The sequence below is a fragment of the Notolabrus celidotus genome, chromosome 13, assembly GCF_009762535.1.
Source record: "Notolabrus celidotus isolate fNotCel1 chromosome 13, fNotCel1.pri, whole genome shotgun sequence".
In the NCBI taxonomy this organism is placed as follows: Eukaryota; Metazoa; Chordata; class Actinopteri; order Labriformes; family Labridae; genus Notolabrus; species Notolabrus celidotus.
Window position 1 is genome coordinate 8262117 of NC_048284.1, and position 20585 is coordinate 8282701.

Consider the following 20585-nt stretch of genomic DNA (forward strand, 5'->3'; position numbering starts at 1 on the left):
CGAGGCCCTATTGTAACCCGAGTGATTATTATTAGGGCCCGAGCACCGACAATTGTCGGCGAGGCCCTATTGAAACCCTAAGGATTATTATTAGGGCCCGAGCACCGACAATGTCGGCGAAGGCCCTCTTGAAACCCGAGTGATTATTATTATTATTATTATTATTATTATTATTCTTTGTTTCTTTCTTCCGCCGTTTCAATGCCCAATGTGCTTGCCATAACGCGGTGCAAATGTCCCCAACTGTTGCACATGCACCAGGCCTGGCGAAAATTTCGACATTTTTGTGGTCCCGAAAAAAAATTCCCCAAAATGGCTAAATGGCGCCCCCTTGAAGTTGGAAATTTGAAAAGGCTAGCCCCATAATACGGTTCAACATACATGCATCAAATTTTTTTTGGGAAGGTGTCATGCCCAGACCTACAAAAAATCCTCTTAACGTCGTGGTGAAATCCCAACAGGAAGTCGGCCATTTTGATTTTTCTGTTTTTGACCCCTTTATTTTGGGTATGTATTTGTGTAAACATCTCCTACAGTTTTGGTCCCATCAACTCCCAACCACGCACATTTTGGAGTGGACAGATTGACGATCAAAAGTTATCGGACAGAATTTCTCTAACTCAATTTTTGTGGGCGTGGCACCGCGCTAAACTTGGAGTACATTTTTTCAACCTCTAAAGTATGTATTTATGTAAATAGCTCCTACAATTTTGCTCCGATCAACTCCCAACCACGCACATTTTGAAGCAGACACATTGACGATCAAAAGCTATCAGACAGAATTTCTCTAAGTCATTGGATGTGGGCGTGGCCCCGCCTCAAACTCTGATGTCTCGCCATGAAACAGGAAATACTTATAGCTCCTTCATACAGTGTTCAATTTGTTTGAAGTTACATACACATGATCAGGGTCCATCCCTCAACATACCTATGGACTCATTTATCTACTACAGCCATAGCGCCACCCACAGGAAATACATGGTACTGACATTTACATACAATCTCCGATCTCTTCCAAATTTGACATGTTTCATCATGGGCCCAGCCTGAACTCATATACATACACATGTTTGTCATATGAATAGCGCCACCTAATGGACACAAGCAGTATTTACTCTCAGAACATGTTTTTAACATGATCCCAACTCTTTCTATAATGATCTGTGATGAACAATCCTTCAGAACATAATTAAAGACACAGCAGCACCTACTGGTGACAGGCGGTACTGCAATGTACACTATGCTGATAACTGCACAGGTAAGCTCACAGTTTCAGCCTCGGCAGCACAGCAACACCTGCAGCACATCAGGCGGTGGCTTACATCAGGCGGTCGTGCACATCAGGGAGTCGCACACATCAGGCGGTGCTTGAACGAGGGCCCGCACATCGCCGCTTGCGGCTTTAATTAGGGCCCGAGCACCGACAATTGTCGGCGAGGCCCTATTGAAACCCTAGTGATTATTATTAGGGCCCGAGCACCGACAATGTCGGCGAAGGCCCTCTTGTAACCCGAGGGATTATTATTATTATTCATTCTTTCTTTCTTTCTTCCGCCATTTGAATCCCCAATTTGGTTGCCTTAACGCGGTGCAAAAGTCCCCAACCGTTGCACATGCACCAGGCCTGGCGAAAATTTCGACATTTTTGTGGTCCCGAAAAAAAATTCCCCAAAATGGCTAAACGGCGCCCCCTTGAAGTTGGAAATTTGAAAAGGCTAGCCCCATAATACGGTTCAACATACATGCATCAAATTTTTTTTGGTAAGGTGTCATGCCAAGACCTACAAAAAATCCTCTTAACGTCGTGGTGAAATCCCAACAGGAAGTCAGCCATTTTGAATTTTCTGTTTTTGACCCCATAATTTTGGGTATGTATTTGTTTGAACTCCTCCTACAATTTTGCTCCGATCAACTCCCAACCACGCACATTTTGGAGTGGACAGATTAACGATCAAACGATATCGGACAGAATTTCTGTAACTCAATTTTTGTGGGCGTGGCACTTCGCTAAACTTGGAGTACATTTTTTTAACCTCTAAAGTATGTTTTTATGTAAATAGCTCCTACAATTTTGCTCCGATCAACTCCCAACCACGCACATTTTGAAGTAGACACATTGACGATCAAAAGCTATCAGACAGAATTTCTCTAAGTCAATCGGTGTGGGCGTGGCCACGCCTCAAACTCTGATGTCTCGCCATGAAACAGGAAATACTTATAGCTCCTTCATACAGTGTTCAATTTGTTTGATCTTACATACACATGATCAGGGTCCATCCCTCAACACACCTATGGACTCATTTATCTACTACAGCCATAGCGCCACCCTCAGGAAATACACGGTACTGACATTTACATACAATCTCCGATCTCTTCCAAATTTGACATGTTTCATCATGGGCCCAGCCTGAACTCATATACATACACATGTTTGCCATATGAATAGCGCCACCTAATGGACACAGGCAGTATTTACTCTCAGAACATGTTTTTAACATGCTTATGATCCCAACTCTTTCTATAATGATCTGTGATGAACAATCCTTCAGAACATAATTCAAGACACAGCAGCACCTACTGGTGACAGGTGGTACTGCAATGTACACTATGCTGATAACTGCACAGGTAAGCTCACAGTTTCAGCCTCGGCAGCACAGCAACACCTGCAGCACATCAGGCGGTGGCTTACATCAGGCGGTCGTGCACATCTGGGACTCGCGCACATCAGGCGGTGCTTGAACGAGGGCCCGCACATCGCCGCTTGCGGCTTTAATTATTATTATTTTTGTTTCTCCCGACTTTTCAAACCCCAATGTGCTTGCCTTAACGCGGTGCAAAAGTCCCCAACTGTTGCACATGCACCAGGCCTGGTGAAAATTTCGACATTTTGGTGGTCCCGAAAAAAAATTCCCCAAAATGGCTAAACGGCGCCCCCTTGAATTTGAAAATTTCGGAGGGCCAGCCCCTCACGACGGTTCAACATGCATGCATGACATTTTTTTTGGTAAGGTGTCATGCCAAGATCTACAAAAAAGCCTCTTAACGTCGTGGTGAAATCCCAACAGGAAGTCGGCCATTTTGATTTTTCTGTTTTTGACCCCATTATTTTGGGTATGTATTTGTTCGAACTCCTCCTACAATTTTGCTCCGATCAACTCCCAACCACGCACATTTTGGAGTGGACAGATTACCGATCAAACGATATCAGACAGAATTTCTCTAACTCAATTTTTGTGGGCGTGGCACTTCGCTAAACTTGGAGTACATATTTTCAACCGCTAAAGTATGTATTTATGTAAATAGCTCCTACAATTTTGCTCCGATCAACTCCCAACCACGCACATTTTGAAGTAGACACATTGACGATCAAAAGTCATCAGACAGAATTTCTCTAAGTCAATTGGTGTGGGCGTGGCCACGCCTCAAACTCTGATGTCTCGCCATGAAACAGGAAATACTTATAGCTCCTTCATACAGTGTTCAATTTGTTTGAAGTTACATACACATGATCAGGGTCCATCCCTCAACACACCTATGGACTCATTTATCTACTACAGCCATAGCGCCACCCTCAGGAAATACATGGTACTGACATTTACATACAATCTCCGATCTCTTCCAAATTTGACATGTTTCATCATGGGCCCAGCCTGAACTCATATACATACACATGTTTGTCATATGAATAGCGCCACCTAATGGACACAAGCAGTATTTACTCTCAGAACATGTTTTTAACATGCTTGTGATCCAACTCTTTCTATAATGATCTGTGATGAACAATCCTTCAGAACATAATTAAACACACAGCAGCACCTACTGGTGACAGGCGGTACTGCAATGTACACTATGCTGATAACTGCACAGGTAAGCTCACAGTTTCAGCCTAGGCAGCACAGCAACACCTGCAGCACATCAGGCGGTGCCTTAAATCAGGCGGTAGTGCACATCTGGGACTCGCGCACATCAGGCGGTGCTTGAACGAGGGCCCGCACATCGCCGCTTGCGGCTTTAATTATTATTATTCTTTGTTTCGTCTGACTTTTCAAACCCCAATGTGCTTGCCATAACGCGGTGCAAAAGTCCCCAACCGTTGCACATGCACCAGGCCTGGCGAAAATTTCGACATTTTTGTGGTCCCGAAAAAAAATTCCCCAAAATGGCTCAACGGCGCCCCCTTGAAGTTGGAAATTTGAAAAGGCTAGCCCCATAATACGGTTCAACATACATGCATCAAATTTTTTTTGGTAAGGTGTCATGCCAAGACCTACAAAAAATCCTCTTAACGTCGTGGTGAAATCCCAACAGGAAGTCGGCCATTTTGATTTTTCTGTTTTTGACCCCTTTATTTTGGGTATGTATTTGTTCGAACTCCTCCTACAGTTTTGCTCCCACCAACTCCCAACCACGCACATTTTGGAGTGGACAGATTAACGATCAAACGATATCAGACAGAATTTCTCTACGTCAATTTTTGTGGGCGTGGCACTTCACTAAACTTGGAGTACATTTTTTCAACCGCTAAAGTATGTATTTATGTAAATAGCTCCTACAATTTTGCTCCGATCAACTCCCAACCACGCACATTTTGAAGTAGACACATTGACGATCAAAAGTCATCAGACAGAATTTCTCTAAGTCAATCGGTGTGGGCGTGGCCACGCCTCAAACTCTGATGTCTCGCCATGAAACAGGAAATACTTATAGCTCCTTCATACAGTGTTCAATTTGTTTGAAGTTACATACACATGATCAGGGTCCATCCCTCAACACACCTATGGACTCATTTATCTACTACAGCCATAGCGCCACCCTCAGGAAATACATGGTACTGACATTTACATACAATCTCCGATCTCTTCCAAATTTGACATGTTTCATCATGGACCCAGCCTGAACTCATATACATACACATGTTTGTCATATGAATAGCGCCACCTAATGGACACAATGAGTATTTACTCTCAGAACATGTTTTTAACATGCTTGTGATCACAACTCTTTCTATAATGATCTGTGATGAGCAATCCTTCAGAACATAATTAAAGACACAGCAGCACCTACTGGTGACAGGTGGTACTGCAATGTACACTATGCTGATAACTGCACAGGTAAGCTCACAGTTTCAGCCTAGGCAGCACAGCAACACCTGCAGCACATCAGGCGGTGCCCTAAATCAGGCAGTAGTGCACATTTGGGACTCGCGCACATCAGGCGGTGCTTGAACGAGGGCCCGCACATCGCCGCTTGCGGCTTTAATTTATACTTGTTTTTACTTTTTTTCCTGTATACAGGAGCTACATTCATTTATCTACTGTGAACAATAAACATTATTTCTACACCTTCATGTCCTGAGCATTGTGTTTTCAATTGTTGGATGTAGTGTGTAATGACTCTTCAGTATTGCTTTAAATTTTGATTGACTTGGGGTACGATCTGACAACGGTGTTTGGTTTTGCAGGAAGAGTCAGAGGTTTGGTGAATGTAGTTTGAAAATTGGGTTTTGTGCTTATAGTGTTGAGAAAAGCATGGTGGATGTCAAGAAATGTGTTTCAGCAATTAAGCAAGAAATACTGTAATATAACCACAGTTTATCTCATACTTGGGCTATCAGAAACTCAACACAAGCAAATAAACTCAATTTGTCTTCACATGTGTGTGAAGATGGTCTTCATGTAGAACAGCAATGTGAGTCTTTTTATCTGGAAACACGGTTTTGTTGCAAAATGTGAAATTTTCATCGCAACTGTGGTGCATCCACATCATGTTTGTGTACATTTGATCAGGATGAGAGTGCACAGTGCATCTTTGTCTAGACAGTGGAGACGCTAACAGCTAATTTCCCCAAATAGATGCAAAACAAGAGCAAACTGCACAGAGCTGCAAAACTCTATGAGAGTGTTTGGGCTTGGGTGTCATTTGGACATTATATTTTGGGAATCACACTTTGAGACTGAGCAGATATCAGGAGCAACTGATGTGCAATTCTTAGTAGCTGAAATCCAAGGTGATTCTTGGCCCTGGTGGGTTAGTTCAGGGTTTGTTTACCCTTTTCTATCCTAGATGGATCTCTAGATGGATCTCAGCTGTCGTGGAAGGAGGTGGAGGGAGGCAAAGGACTCAAGAGACAGGGGGACACTGTGGACCAAGCCACCAAAAGAAAGTTCAGTCATACAACTTAAATAGACCGCCAAATGAGGATGTTGAGATCAGCCGATAGAGAGGATGATGACGTGTCAGTATGAATCAGCGCAGCTCGATTTGTCTGCCTGAACTAGCTTCCAGGCGGCGCTCCATTTAAGGAAATAAAGAAAATAGAGAACCCTAACCCCTACCTTTCAGTGGACTTTCTGGGCCTTTCATACTACATCAGCAGTTTCTCTGCACATGCAATGATACAGCAGTAGGATGAACATGACACTGGCTTTACTTTTAGGCATCTCATTCTGATGCTTTGGTGTTTTTTGCATGCTATTTTCAATTCCTTGAGAAAAATAGTTTCACACTTCAGTGGGTATTGTGTGGAAAAGTAGTGCAAACGTTGAAAAAATGTAATAAACTGCATATGAAAGCTTCCAGAGACACAATATGTACTAACACTACATGGTTGGGATAACAAAGCACATCAGATCCATATGCCACCTGAGTGGAGGAAGCACATGAGAATTAGAGACAGAAATAGCTTCATTCTGGGTAAGCATGGTTTATATTTGACAGAGCACTTCAGAGGAAGTTTAGCTCACTAAAGAGAAACAAATTAACAAAATAAAGCTGTGCTTCAGACAAAATGTTCATGTTACCATCTGGTAAACAAGAAGGAAGTTCTCCCTGTAAACCAACAGAGGTTTACTTTTAGTTTAAACAGTCTAGGCATGTTTGGTGCAGATGATCCCGAGCCACATTAAACAGCTCCTGAAATTCTTGTGAAAAATAAGCAACAACATAGAGTTGATGTTGCTCAACACCTCTGACTCAGGAAGATATGGCTTCACTAAAGTGCTCTGATATTAAATTAAATGAACAGATTAAAAACTGGAGATTTAACTCTGAACATTGATTTAAAGTCAAGTTTACATCTTTTATTCATTGAGTTTCATTTTGTTTCTTACTTAAGTGTCTGAGGTTCCACTACATGCTGTTTTGTGTTGTTCTCATGATCTTTTTCTTTACTCTGACTCTTTGTCAGACATGATGCTTGCTCTGGAGGATGTTTTATAACTTCATGCTTTCAAAGACTCAGAACAGGATAGTGCTATTCACAGTTACTGTTGATACTTGCTTATTCTCTTTATTATATTCTCTTGTGCATCAAATAAAAAAAACAACTGATTTGTGAGTCAGTTAAGATGTGCTGCAGCACAACCTTCCACTGCCCCAGGCCACCTCCAGTGAACTCACGTCGACTCCTAGCGGTGAGATCTGGAACTGCAGGCAGCTGAGGATAATACCTCAAGTTACTACAGTCTCCTCAGACCTGATATAAGACCCATTTGAAAGAGAACAAATCCCAGAAATAACAGCTTGTAGTTATTATTTCATATATATATGATGTATCACATAACCTTAAACGGTATACATTAAATGTCTCTGAAGTTTGCATGAGAGAAACATTAAAGACACAAAGTATTAGTGTAGAATAAGTTTATGAGCGAGATATGAGCATTACAGAAATCAAACACCTAGCAGTATTATAGTCTTGTGCATAGAAGTAATACTGCAGCTGCTGATACCATAGGGGTCTACAATAACTTCACTACACTTGTGGTCATTTCTTTTCACTTTGCATACCAGGGAGACACTTCTGGACTATCAAAGAAATATTACAGCACCCAGTGGTGTGCTTATGGGAAACCCTGAGACGGAATTATGCTTCTGAGGGCTGATGGATGAAAGCTGTTTGAGGAAACACTGCCCCATTAAGAGTCTGAGTGCAACACACACTGAAGTCCCTCTCTCAACCTCTCTCTCTCTCTCTCCCCCCTCTCTCTCTCTCTCTCTCTCTCTGAGCTCTCTGTGATTGGACGAGGCCACTTCTTAGGAATGGCATCAAAGTATTTAAATAGCACTTTGTCCCCCTCGGCTTTAAAGGAACTTTTTTAGCGGCTGAACCGTCAAGGACAAGTTTTCATTCAGGAGGAAAAATAACAACACCAAATATCTTACTGTTTCCCCCTGATTGCACGGTGGAACTATTTCAATTTTAATTTCAGATAACTTTAAAGTCCTGGAGGATTATTGCTGGATTTTTACGCATTTTGGATTTATTGCTTTGCTCTGCTGTTTTTGAGAAGCAGGTGAGTTGGAAACTGCAAAACTTGTATAAATGCGCTTATTTCTGCAGCTGCACATGCTTTAATTATTAAACGGAGGCTTACATTTATTTTGTTTTCAACCTGTTGCACACTTGATTTATTTGACTTTGCCATGAGAGCTGTAATAGTTACAGTTTTGTCGTTTTTTGTCACAGGCAGCAGGTTTGACCATGAAGCTGACAGGGATATTTTTGCTCTTGATGCTTTGGACCTGCGAGAGTGCGCGAGTCGCAGGTGAGTTTGGCCCAACTCTTAATTATGACTTGAACTTTTCGAGAAAGTAATTTCATTTTAAAGTTTGAAATTTGACTATTTCTTATGTGAAACTGTCTGAAAAGTTGTGAATGAGATCCAGATCAGATCCAGACAAAGGCTGACTGCTTATTGTTATTCCCCCACAGAGTCTCGAGATGACAATAGCGTGTATGACTTGTTCGAGCTCGTCCAAGTCCCCAAGAAGAATCACGGAGTGACCCTGGTGAAAGGAGACGACCCGTACAGCCCCGCCTACAAGATCCTAAACCCGGACCTGATCCCCCCTGTCCCCGATAGCGCCTTTAGGGACCTGATCGATTCCATCCACGCCGAGAGGGGATTCCTCCTCCTGCTCAACTTTAAGCAGTCCAGGCGAACCAGAGGTAGCCTCCTTACCGTGGAGAAGCAGGACGGCTCCGGACCTGTGTTTGAGATCGTGTCCAACGGCAAGGCGAACACCTTGGACATAGTTTTCTCCACCGAGAATAAGCAACAGGTGGTTTCCGTCGAGGATGTGGATCTGGCTACAGGGCACTGGAAGAATATCACGCTGTTTGTGCAGGAGGACCGCGCGCAGCTGTATGCGGGATGCGAGGAGGTGAATACCGCCGAGCTTGATGCGCCCATCCAGAGCATCCTGACTCCGGAGACGCCTGCCAGCGCACGCCTGAGGATCGGCAAGGGAGCAGTAAAGGACAGGTTCATGGTGAGCACGACAGTTTCATATGGAAGATTGTGTTCTAAGTTTGATTTCACTGAGGCAAGGCAGTGTGTATAAAGTTTTCAGCGGAGCGTTTGTGCAAATGAGTGAGTTTGTCCAAATGCGTAAAAGCGCACATGTTGCAGGACTGAGTTTTTGTCCCGAAGCTTTAATGCATGCAATCATATGCCGTTTAATTTAACTTAGTGGTGCACCGGATTTAATGTTAAACTGCAAATTGATCGTTGCAGGGGGTCCTCCAAAACGTGCGGTTTGTGTTTGGAACCACTCTGGATGCCATCCTGCGCAACAAAGGATGCCAAAACAGTAAGTAATCAAGCTTCTTGTGCGTTTGCTCATCACTCATCTACATCTTATACAGCCAAGATCTTATCAAAGAAATGTGTACGCACTGAAATGACTTGCTGATTTCTACATAAATCCTCCCTGAGAGGCTGGTTACCACTTGTGACACTGGAATGCCATTTTCAAATATCTCAGGGCTCTGTGGTTTCTGGGCATTAGTTTTCATTATACTTTATAGTAGTGTGGGACGTGTCAGATTTTAATAACAGTAGCCTTTCTCATTATAAATCATTCATTAAGATGTGGGTGCAGATATGATATTCAGTTTATGGTGCTGCTCTTCTTTCAGCCATCACGACTGAAAGCATGATCCTGGAGAACCTGAACGGCTCCTCAGCTATTAGAACAGAGTACACCGGACACAAGACGAAAGGTAAACACTGCTGACTCCAATATGTATCCAGTTGTACTGGTCTGTTCCCCAGACTAATCAAAGGATGAGAATGACTCTATTTATCTTGATTTTTCTCCTTGTGTTTCTCCCTAAAGACCTGCAGATGGTCTGTGGCTTCTCCTGTGACGACCTGGTCAGCATGTTTAAGGAGCTGAAGACCCTTGGTGTCGTGGTCAAGGACCTGGCTGTCAAACTCCGCCAGCTGGTAAGAGGAAGCCCGCCAAACCATCTGGTGGCAGAGTATAACCAGCTGTCAGTCTCTCTGCTGCCTGTTTGCTTTGGTGTGTTGTTTTTGAGGAGTGCCTGGCCTCTGAGTGACATACCAGCTATTACTTTTTTGGGCAATTTTTGCACAGTAAAAACATATTTAATAGGTGGTCAAATGATGTAAAGAATTAGTGCATACAAATAAGGGAGCCTATTGAAGAATTATGCATTTTGCTGTATATTGCTCATGGCTCTTAAAAGCATATTTATCTACCTTTAGTTACTGCCATGTAATGAGTGGCATGTGTCTGCAGACCTGAAGGCTGCAGATTCACTGGATCACTATGGACTGCTTTTTTAGTGTCTAACCCTAACACTAACCGTAACCAGAACCATAACTGTTGCAAAAGCACAAGGTTCGTAGAGATGCAGTCTCAGAATTGAGGTCCTGAAACTGCATCCACCAGCTCTGCAGACACATACTATTGCAACTATTAAAAGTAACTGTTTCCAAAACCATAGGACAGGTCCTTTTCGCCAGTTAATCTGTGTACTCTCTTTCTCCTACACCTCCCTCCCAGACGGACGAGAACAAGCTAATCAACAACAGAATTGGCATTCACAGCGGCGTCTGCATCCACAACGGCATCGTGCACAAGAACAGAGAGGAGTGGACCATCGACGACTGCACCAAGTGCACTTGTCAGGTGAGATCTCCAGTGGGGTTTACTGTGTCTTAAGTACACGTGTGAGGGGATGCACTTGATGCTCTTGATTTATTGTACACGCACTCATATGTTAAGACCACTCACACTGAGGCACACACACACACACACACTTAGAGCCACTCAACAGTGCTGGTCAGTATTTAGCCGTGTGAAGCCCTGGCGCTAGGCCAACAGCCTTTACTGTTGTAATGAGAGGCCGGCTGTCAGGAGTTGAGCTCAAGTGTGGCCTGGAGGGACTTGACCAGACTTTAAGTGATGTATTGCTATAATTAAGAGGGACCTTGACTTGGAGAAGTGTAAAGAAGAATCTCCACTGTGGAAAACTTGGCAGGAAAGATCCCAGATGGGCGTTATTTCCTGATTTGCTCTTGTGCTACTTGTCCCTAATTCTTCTGTTCCTCCTTGTCAGTGATCAGATCTCAGAGGGAGAACTTAACATAGTTGAGGGCAGTTTTTGTCCTTTTGTCACCCTTGGTCCTCAGGTCACCCACAAAGATAGTGATGACATGCTGGCTTTACTTGCTCAGGGCTCAGTGCCCAGCTGAGCTCCACACTGAAAACAACATTCAGTATTTGTCTTTGGCTTCCTTCCCTCCCTCTGCTGCATTAGTGAGCAGGTCGTAGAATGCAGGGGGGGTCTCCTCTCTCAGCCAGAGCTCTGCTTTTTACTTTTTATCAGTTTTTTTCATTTTTAATAGTAGATCTGTGCAAATGCTGAGCAGAGGATCTAATGGGTTAGTTGCACGGACATGGCGTAAGAATTGAATAAAGAGGATTACCCTGCAACACGCACTTATTCAAATAGGCTTTCGCAACATTTGGCTCAACACTTGTTCGAGGTGTCTGAATTCACTTTGGAACTGTGGGCTGAATCCAGCACATGGACTTGATTTGCACAGAGGTTGCTCCAAAATTTATATGATAGCCATAGAAGCATATGTTGAACCATTTATTTCCTCCTGCAGAACTCTGCTACCGTGTGCCGAAAGATTTCCTGCCCTCTGATGTCCTGCTCTAACGCCACTGTTCCTGATGGAGAGTGCTGTCCAACCTGTGGAACATGTAAGCATTTCTGTTTTATGACGCATAACTTATCATTATATTATTAGAACCTGCATAGCTATAGGAAAGCACACAGCTGAAATCTAAGCCTGTACTGTAAGCTACTGTATTAATGCCCCCCTTGAGCTGGAATGTATACGTTCCTACTAACAGACAGAGCATTCAAACTTTGCCCCACTCACTGAAATAGCCGTTATAAGTTATTTGCCTATTAAAACAAAAAGCCATAAATATTTCCCTGGGATGTAAAGGATTCAAGAGAAAACAGACTACCTTTAGAGATGATTGAACTGCAATAACATCCGAATAAATGAAAGGGTGCTTATGTGTTTGGAACACTGGCGCTTTGTGCTCCAAAACATCTTTGAATCTTCAGGCTGAAATAGCTGTAATTTGCCAAATTGGTTAAAAGTTGGATGGAAAATGGGTCGGCTGTTTAGTGAAGCCATCTTCCACATGAAGAGAAGTGACATGGTCTTCATACCTTTGCGGGCTTGGCTGTCATGCTGCTTTAAAACCTAAATAAACATAGGGAGCTGCATTCATCCAGAGCTCAGCCACTTGTTGAAGTCATTACACACCCAGGGCCATGTTTGCAAAATCTGTTTCCTCTTTAGGAAAACATAAGCCAGTGGGGCATCCCGATGTATCCCGAAGACAGTGGCTCTTTCTGTTTCTCAAGGCTCTCTAAGAGTGTTAGTCCCTGCCTCCCCTCTGAACAGAGGGCCTTCTTTCAATCCAAAAGTTCCAGCTAAATCCACACTACTCGCCCTCCGCTTTAGGAGCTTTCCCTCCTCATTTAGGCTAAGGGGGTGTTTGTGAGGGGTGCTGCCTCGCTGGAATAGCTCTTTTATTGTCTCCCTCTTCCCCTCTCGCTCATATTCTCTCCCTCTCCCTCCTGCTCAGTGAGCGACTCTGCAGAGGGCGGCTGGTCGCTTTGGTCTGAATGGACCCATTGTTCCGTGTCATGTGGGCGGGGCATCCAGCAGCGTGGGCGCTCTTGCGATCGTATCAATAACAACTGTGAGGGTACCTCTGTGCAGACCCGAGACTGCTACCTCCAGGAGTGTGACAAACGCTGTGAGTAACACCACACATCCTCACCCAAACAAAGTAGTAAACCCTGTGTAGTAACCAGCTCTAACCTTTTGTTTAGTGATATATGACTGAGCACCACAATGGTCCATCACTTTGCCTCCTGGATAAATGACCTCTGACCTTTCTTTACCACCTCCAGTCAAGCAAGACGGCAACTGGAGCCACTGGTCACCCTGGTCATCCTGCTCCGTCACCTGTGGTGCTGGTGTCATCACCCGTATCCGCCTTTGCAACTCCCCCACCCCTCAATTTGGCGGCAAGGAGTGTGTGGGAGAGGGCCGCCAAACCGAGAAGTGTCAGAAGTCTCCATGTCCGAGTAAGGCCAACTGTTTGATATTTTCAATCTGGTTTTGTTTGTCTGTTGTTTACAAGAGTAGAAATTGATAATTTTTCCCTTTTGCCTGTCTTAGTCAATGGCAACTGGGGACCCTGGTCACCATGGGACAGCTGCAGTCTTACCTGTGGAGGTGGTGCCCAGATCCGTAAACGCCTATGCAATGACCCTGCCCCCAAATACGATGGAAAAGAGTGTATTGGTGATGCCAAAGAGAGCCAGGCGTGCAACAAGGAAACCTGCCCAATTGGTGAGCCACTTTAATCTTCTACAATTGAGTTCTAATGGATCTGTACTATTTTAGATGAGGTATTGGGTTTTAATTTACTACATCAGTGCTGTTTTCACGTCTTTTTCCAAAGACGTTTTTATCAAATCTTATATTTTCATATTACAAGGCTTCTCTAAAAAATGTGGTTATTACTGGAAATGGGAATTTCCCTGTTTAAAAAGAGGGTACATTTAAATACTATCTTTGCTCTCTCAGTTGCTGCCTTGATAATGAGCTAACATTATTGTTTTCAGATGGATGTCTCTCAAACCCTTGCTTTGCTGGAGCCAAGTGCACCAGTTTCCCTGATGGTTCTTGGAAGTGTGGAAAGTGCCCAGCTGGCTACACGGGCAATGGTATCAAATGTAAAGATGTTGATGAGGTAAAAGTCTTTAGATATTGCTCTATGATTATGTTAGCTTCTATCTTGGTTGGATGCCCTTTGAATCATCTACCAAGTCTGCATTGTTGTAATCTCAGTTGTGTTTCTTTTTCCTTCTGAAAAACAGTGTAAGGAGGTTCCGAATGCTTGCTTTGAGTTTAACGGCGTTCACCGCTGTGAGAACACAAATCCCGGCTACAACTGTCTGCCCTGCCCTCCTCGCTACTCAGGACCCCAGCCGTTTGGTAGAGGCGTGGAGCAGGCTGCTGCTAATAAACAGGTAAGTTAGCTCTTTTGATTGGACGACAAAAAAGGCAAAATTAAGAGTTGATAGGAAATAAATAAATGGTGAGAACAGGGATAGTTTTTGCATGGTATCTCCAGGGTAGGACCTTTAATTTAAAAGGGAAGAAAGGCGGCCTTTGTAAGGACAGAATGCCATGAATTTGGACTATGCACAGCCAGTTTGATCACTGATCATTCCAACTATGCATCCCTCTTCACTCTCCAGGTGTGCACACCCCGTAATCCCTGCCTGGACGGAAGCCATGACTGCAACAAAAACGCCCGCTGTAACTACCTTGGACACTTTGCCGATCCAATGTACCGCTGCGAGTGCAAGCCAGGTTATGCTGGCAACGGCCATATCTGTGGAGAGGACACCGATCTGGATGGGTGGCCCAACGCTGACTTGGTTTGTGTGGAAAATGCCACCTACCACTGCAAAAAGGTAAGATGTAGTGGAGCTGAAAAACTTTAATGGGATAAGAAATGTCTTATTTCTTGGGTTGAGTCCAAATATATATATATTTGTTGTTATCTCTGACCTTGTGTCTTGGTTTTCTGTTACTCAGGACAACTGTCCAAACCTCCCCAACTCCGGACAAGAAGATTATGACAAGGATGGCATTGGAGATGCTTGTGACAGCGATGATGACAACGATGGCATTCCTGACGACAGGGTGAGTGAAATTCTTTAAATGTGGGTATCATTTTGGACAGATTTGAGTGTGTGTATGTGTGCATGTGTGTTCTATGACTGGGATTTTTCATTCATCATTCATGCTGTCTAATAAGAAGGCAGGTGGAGGGGGGGATGGGAAGGGAAGGGAAGGCTCAGCAGGAAAGCAAATGTTTCTCCCTAACCTGAGCCAAAACCACAAATTCCAAGAGTGAGGCACAGCCCTGAAGGAGCTGCACTGTGTGTTTGCTAATCCCAACATTAGATTTGGGACAGGACTTAAAAATAAAGCCTCCTTTCATTTCGCATCAATCCCTCCCTGTAAATAGATCCCTATAGGCTCAAGTGGCAAATTAAATGCACTGCACCTTGAAGTCCATCCTTAACTTAACCCATTCTCTTCATGATTGTCTTTCTCTTTTTGAAACAGGACAACTGCCCATTCGTGTTCAACCCTCGGCAGTATGACTATGACCGGGATGATGTGGGTGACCGCTGTGACAACTGCCCCTACAATAGTAACCCAGACCAGACGGACACTGACAACAATGGAGAGGGAGATGCCTGCGCTGTGGACATTGATGGAGATGGTAAGAATTGCAATCCTCAGCCTTTAATTTGTGCTGAAGTAAGTTAGCTTGTTGAGTAACATTATGCTTCCATTTATTCCTCAGGCATAATGAATGAGAGGGACAACTGCCCCTATGTGTACAATGTTGACCAGAAAGACACAGATCTGGATGGAGTGGGAGACATGTGTGACAACTGCCCACTGGAACATAATCCTGATCAGGTGTGTTGACTCAAATAAGTACACACAGCCCTTTCTTACTTTCTTCCACCTCACCCAACAACAATAATCCAAATTCAACTCCCTGCTTTTTTTCTGTAGCTCAGCATTGGTCTCTCAATTGAGACAGAGCCTCTGTGATTAGCCCTGTGTAGCTTTCTAAGCTTTTATCACGCCATGTAAAGGTGGAGTAAATCCTGTATGAGCTCAACAGCACATCAGTTCAATAAGGCATGGTGGGGGGCTTGGGGTCTTTTCAATGGCCCATTGACGTTAGCTGGCTAATGTGAAGGAAGAGGCCCCAGGGTGGATATTACTGAGGAATGGGCTGTCCCCGGGCTGTGTGCATACCCTGTCTGCACACCATGGGCCTGCTCAGTCCACCTGTGCCATGCTACACTGGGAGATAGGAATGTGTTGAACAACGGGACTTAGAATAGGGATGGAGAAAGGAGGGGTAGATCCAAATCTACACTGATTTGGTCTTCGAAAAATCAAAAGGCCGAAAACGACAAGTCCATTGGGGGAGTGTGGTTGATAGTTGTTCCAAAGACAACAAAAATGCCAAAAACTACCTCTTGTAAAGTTGTGGAATTTTAGATTTCTACACACGTCCCATCATCTACTTTCATTAAACTCTTGCCAAGTCTTCTTTAGTTCCACAGGGTGTGTCTTCTGCTACTATTTAACCTGCTCAACAAGAAGTAGAAGGATCAATAGAGTCTTGTGATGTTTCTGTTTTCTGAACCTTAAAACTGCTGACAGAACTTGGGCAAACTGAGCTTGGCAGCTTTATAAAAGCATGAGCATTTCAGCTTGAGTTAAACGCTTCATGAAAACCGGAGAGAACAAATAAAAGAAACAAGAACAAGATGAAATACTGCAGTAAAAGAAAAGAAGAAAAAATGGATCTCTCGTCCATGGAATTGCCACATCTAGTGGTCTGATATATCCAAATTCTGACCTTGAAATGTTCTACCATTGCAGGTTGATTCAGATGACGACCGTGTGGGTGACAAGTGTGATAGCAACCAGGATATTGATGAGGACGGACACCAGAACAACCTGGACAACTGCCCGTACATCCCCAATGCTAACCAGGCAGATCATGACAAGGATGGCAAGGGAGACGCTTGTGACCATGATGACGACAACGATGGCATCCCCGACGACAAGGACAACTGCAGACTGGCCTTCAACCCTGACCAACTGGACTCTGATGGTGAGCAAAATATATCAGACAGAGGTTCTTTTACATTCCTGAAATTGTCCTAAGGTATGAATACAATGAGTGGTAGCACATGTTCTATTTAAAGATCTTCATAACCTTGGGTTTTATGAATTCCTTTTTTTAGGTAATGGTCGTGGAGATGCTTGCAAAGATGACTTTGATCAAGACAATGTTCCTGACATCTATGACGTGTGCCCTGAGAACTTTGACATTAGCGAGACTGACTTCCGCAAGTTCCAGATGGTTCCTCTGGACCCCAAAGGCACCTCTCAGATTGACCCTAACTGGGTTGTCAGGCATCAGGGCAAGGAGCTTGTGCAGACTGTCAACTGTGACCCTGGCATCGCTGTCGGTGAGTAAGAGCAATGAGCGTTGACTGTCTGGAGTAAATTAAGTTTCTATTGAAATGAAAATCTGATGTTATGCTTGGGTTTTTCCTTCAGGTTACCACGAGTTCAATTCTGTCGACTTCAGTGGAACTTTCTTCATCAACACAGAGAGGGATGATGATTACGCTGGTTTTGTTTTCGGCTACCAGTCCAGTTCCAGGTTCTATGTAGTGATGTGGAAGCAGATTACGCAGACGTACTGGTCTAATAAACCCACCAAGGCTCAAGGATACTCTGGTCTGTCCATTAAAGTGGTCAACTCCACCACTGGTCCAGGAGAGCACCTAAGGAATGCCCTCTGGCACACAGGGAATACTCCAGGACAGGTAAGAAGTCTGGTGGACTCATGGAGATTATTTTATGACAATGGATGATTTCAATAAAGGGATGTGAAATAAAACATGTGTCTTCTTCAGGTCCGCACTCTTTGGCATGACCCTAAGAATGTTGGATGGAAAGACTTCACCGCATACAGATGGCATCTGATCCACAGACCGAGAACAGGACTCATAAGGTGGGCAGAGGATTTGAAGTATTCCATATAGAATTTTTCTTAACATGGGTTTGCCATCACAGTTCCCACATTTTTTAACCTTGGCTGATTTCACTTTCCTTTACTTCCACAGAGTGGTGATGTATGAGGGCAAGAAGATCATGGCAGATTCTGGTAGCATATATGACAAGACATACGCAGGTGGCAGGCTAGGTCTTTTTGTCTTCTCACAAGAGATGGTATACTTCTCGGACCTCAAGTATGAATGCAGAGGTAAGGATTTATTTAGAGTCTGATTATAAATACAGCTTGCATTTGATGTCATGCTCCAAAAAATGATGCCCTTCAGGAGTGTATACTCAATTCTTTCTATTGTTTCTTTCTTTGACAGATGTCTAAATGCCCGGCGCAGGAATCTCTGAGGGATGCACCTTTTTTGTACAAAGTATGAACTTGTGTTTTCTAATGCAAAGTCCAGGGACCGATATATCTCCGCAACTCTTTCTTCTGCGGTACGCACACTTGGACCAGAGGGTCATGCGATCAGATTCAAGGTAGCTTGAAGCAGGTTTGGACAAAACACCAACCTGTTGACTACCAGTTGAGGATCAGAGAGCCCCTTCTTCTCCATCCTATGAGAGCAGAGAGAGAGCTCTGGAAAATAGAAGACAAGTCCTTCCCCGTAGGACACACACACACATCTTTCTGTCCCAGCTCTGCCTGCTTTTCTGAAAGACCTCATTTATGTCTGTGTGGGAATGCTCCCCATTGGTAACTATGCACTTCCAAGCCTTTACATCTCTCTCTGTTTCCGTCAAACCTCTGTAGCCTTTGTGCCTTTCTACCTTACCTTCCGAATGGACATCCCAAAGAAAAAACTGATGAAACATGTCATTCACTTTACCAGATCTGCCAGGATGTAGATTTTGAAAGATAGAGCTTTTGAGGAATCAAAGGATGAAGACAGCAGACACATTTTTTTTTAGGAATCTCTGTTGATGAGGACACAGGACTCCAGAGACTATTGGGTGTGGAAAAGGTAGACAATAAGGGGAACATGTTGTTGTAGATGTTAATGTTAATGAGTGTAATGTATGTGGAAGACTGGACATGAATGGAGCAAGGGGGGCTTTTACCCATCTACCTAAGAATCTCTTTAGAAGATTACTATGAAAAAGAGAACTACATTTTTTTAAACTTAGGTCAGCTCTCTTTTGAACTTTTAAGTATCATGGGCTATGTTTATGGTGTCTTGTAATCAAACAACTCTGAGGGTGAGATGGAAGTCACTACCTTCCAATATCAAACCACAAAGACTAAAATTAAGGATTTTGATGTGACTTTTTTTTTACAGAAAATTGCACAAGCCAGTGATCTAAGAGCAAACACTCCCTCTGAAAGAGCCTCCATTTTCCATCAAAACCTTGGTCAACTAAGAGATTTATCTCCCTCAGCGAATGAGGAATTCAATTTGAAATTATGTAAATACATGTAATTTATTGACTCTTGCCTACAATGTAGGCAGTTAAAGGAATTTGATTGCTTTGAAAAAGTAAAACTCCATCCTCCACAATCAGGTACAGCCAGGTGTCGGAAGCATGATGCATGCTTCTTCAGTGTCTTATCATCTGTACAAAGTGAATTAGATATTCTTCAGATAGAGTTTCTTAGCATGAAGTGTGTGCCTTTTCTTCAGAGAGAGATGAAAAACAAAGGAAATCTTTGATGTACAAATATTACCTCATTGCTGTTGTATAATTTGATCAAACAAAAACACAACCTAAGTACTTTTTCATATTCATTTACAATGATGGACATTTTAGTGCTACTGTAGCATGAGCTGTACATAGTATGACACTTCTTATCTTAAAACACAACAGTCTCCCAAACCTGTGATCTTCCCTGGTGAGGTTAACAGAACAATGGGAGATTTCTTTTTTTTAAAGGTCATTTTTGCTTTATCACGATATGTCCAATGCTGTTTTTTTAGCAGGTAAATTATTCTCTGTTTTGTTGTAGCTGTTTGAAAGAGGTTGATTTGTGTGTGCGTGTGTGTAGAAGATGCTATTTAAATAATTTATCAGGATTTGTTGCCTTGCTAAAGGGCACATGTCCGTCTGTATAAACGGTTTGCACACTGACGTGAGGATGTTCTGTTCTTTATCGTTTTTACTTTCTTTGTTTTTGTGTATCAATGTTACCGATATTTTTGTACAATTAGTTTTGCTTTTCTGTAAACATTTTTCTTAGATGTACAAAGCGAAAATGCTGTTTTTATTCATAGCAATTATTTTGTTACATACTTCAAGACAATAAATAGTTGTTACAGTTCTTAATTATGTCTCCTCTATTTGTAATTTGAAGCCATTTTGTCTTTTAGTTCCTAGTTTTGGCCCACTGTTGATCAAGTCTAGATCTTTGGTAAGACTGAATTTAGACATGTTTTACACTAAAGTCAAAGGTGTGGAGGACAGAGACTGGACTTGCTATAGGGCTTTTACAACTACAACCTCAATTCCATAAGAGTTAGGATGTTTTGTAAAATATTAATAAAAACAGATTTTGATAGTTTCCAAATAATTTAAAGCCTAAATTTAATTTGAAATAGTGCA

The 20585-nt window shown here is 43.1% G+C and overlaps 1 protein-coding gene across 1 annotated transcript; it reads left to right on the forward strand.

The window, feature by feature from the left end:
- Positions 1 to 8084: 8084 nt before the first annotated feature.
- Positions 8085 to 20304, forward strand: thbs1b (thrombospondin 1b). Its single transcript, XM_034699856.1, has 23 exons — positions 8085 to 8294; positions 8468 to 8546; positions 8714 to 9273; positions 9519 to 9594; positions 9923 to 10006; positions 10123 to 10232; positions 10816 to 10941; positions 11928 to 12024; positions 12931 to 13104; positions 13262 to 13438; positions 13533 to 13706; positions 13982 to 14109; positions 14237 to 14389; positions 14621 to 14839; positions 14964 to 15071; positions 15501 to 15660; positions 15745 to 15863; positions 16848 to 17082; positions 17216 to 17443; positions 17535 to 17806; positions 17897 to 17994; positions 18107 to 18246; positions 18365 to 20304. The coding sequence occupies exons 2-23, from the start codon at positions 8483 to 8485 to the stop codon at positions 18370 to 18372; spliced, it is 3510 nt and encodes a 1169-aa protein (XP_034555747.1). The 5' UTR covers positions 8085 to 8294; positions 8468 to 8482; the 3' UTR covers positions 18373 to 20304.
- Positions 20305 to 20585: the final 281 nt, after the last annotated feature.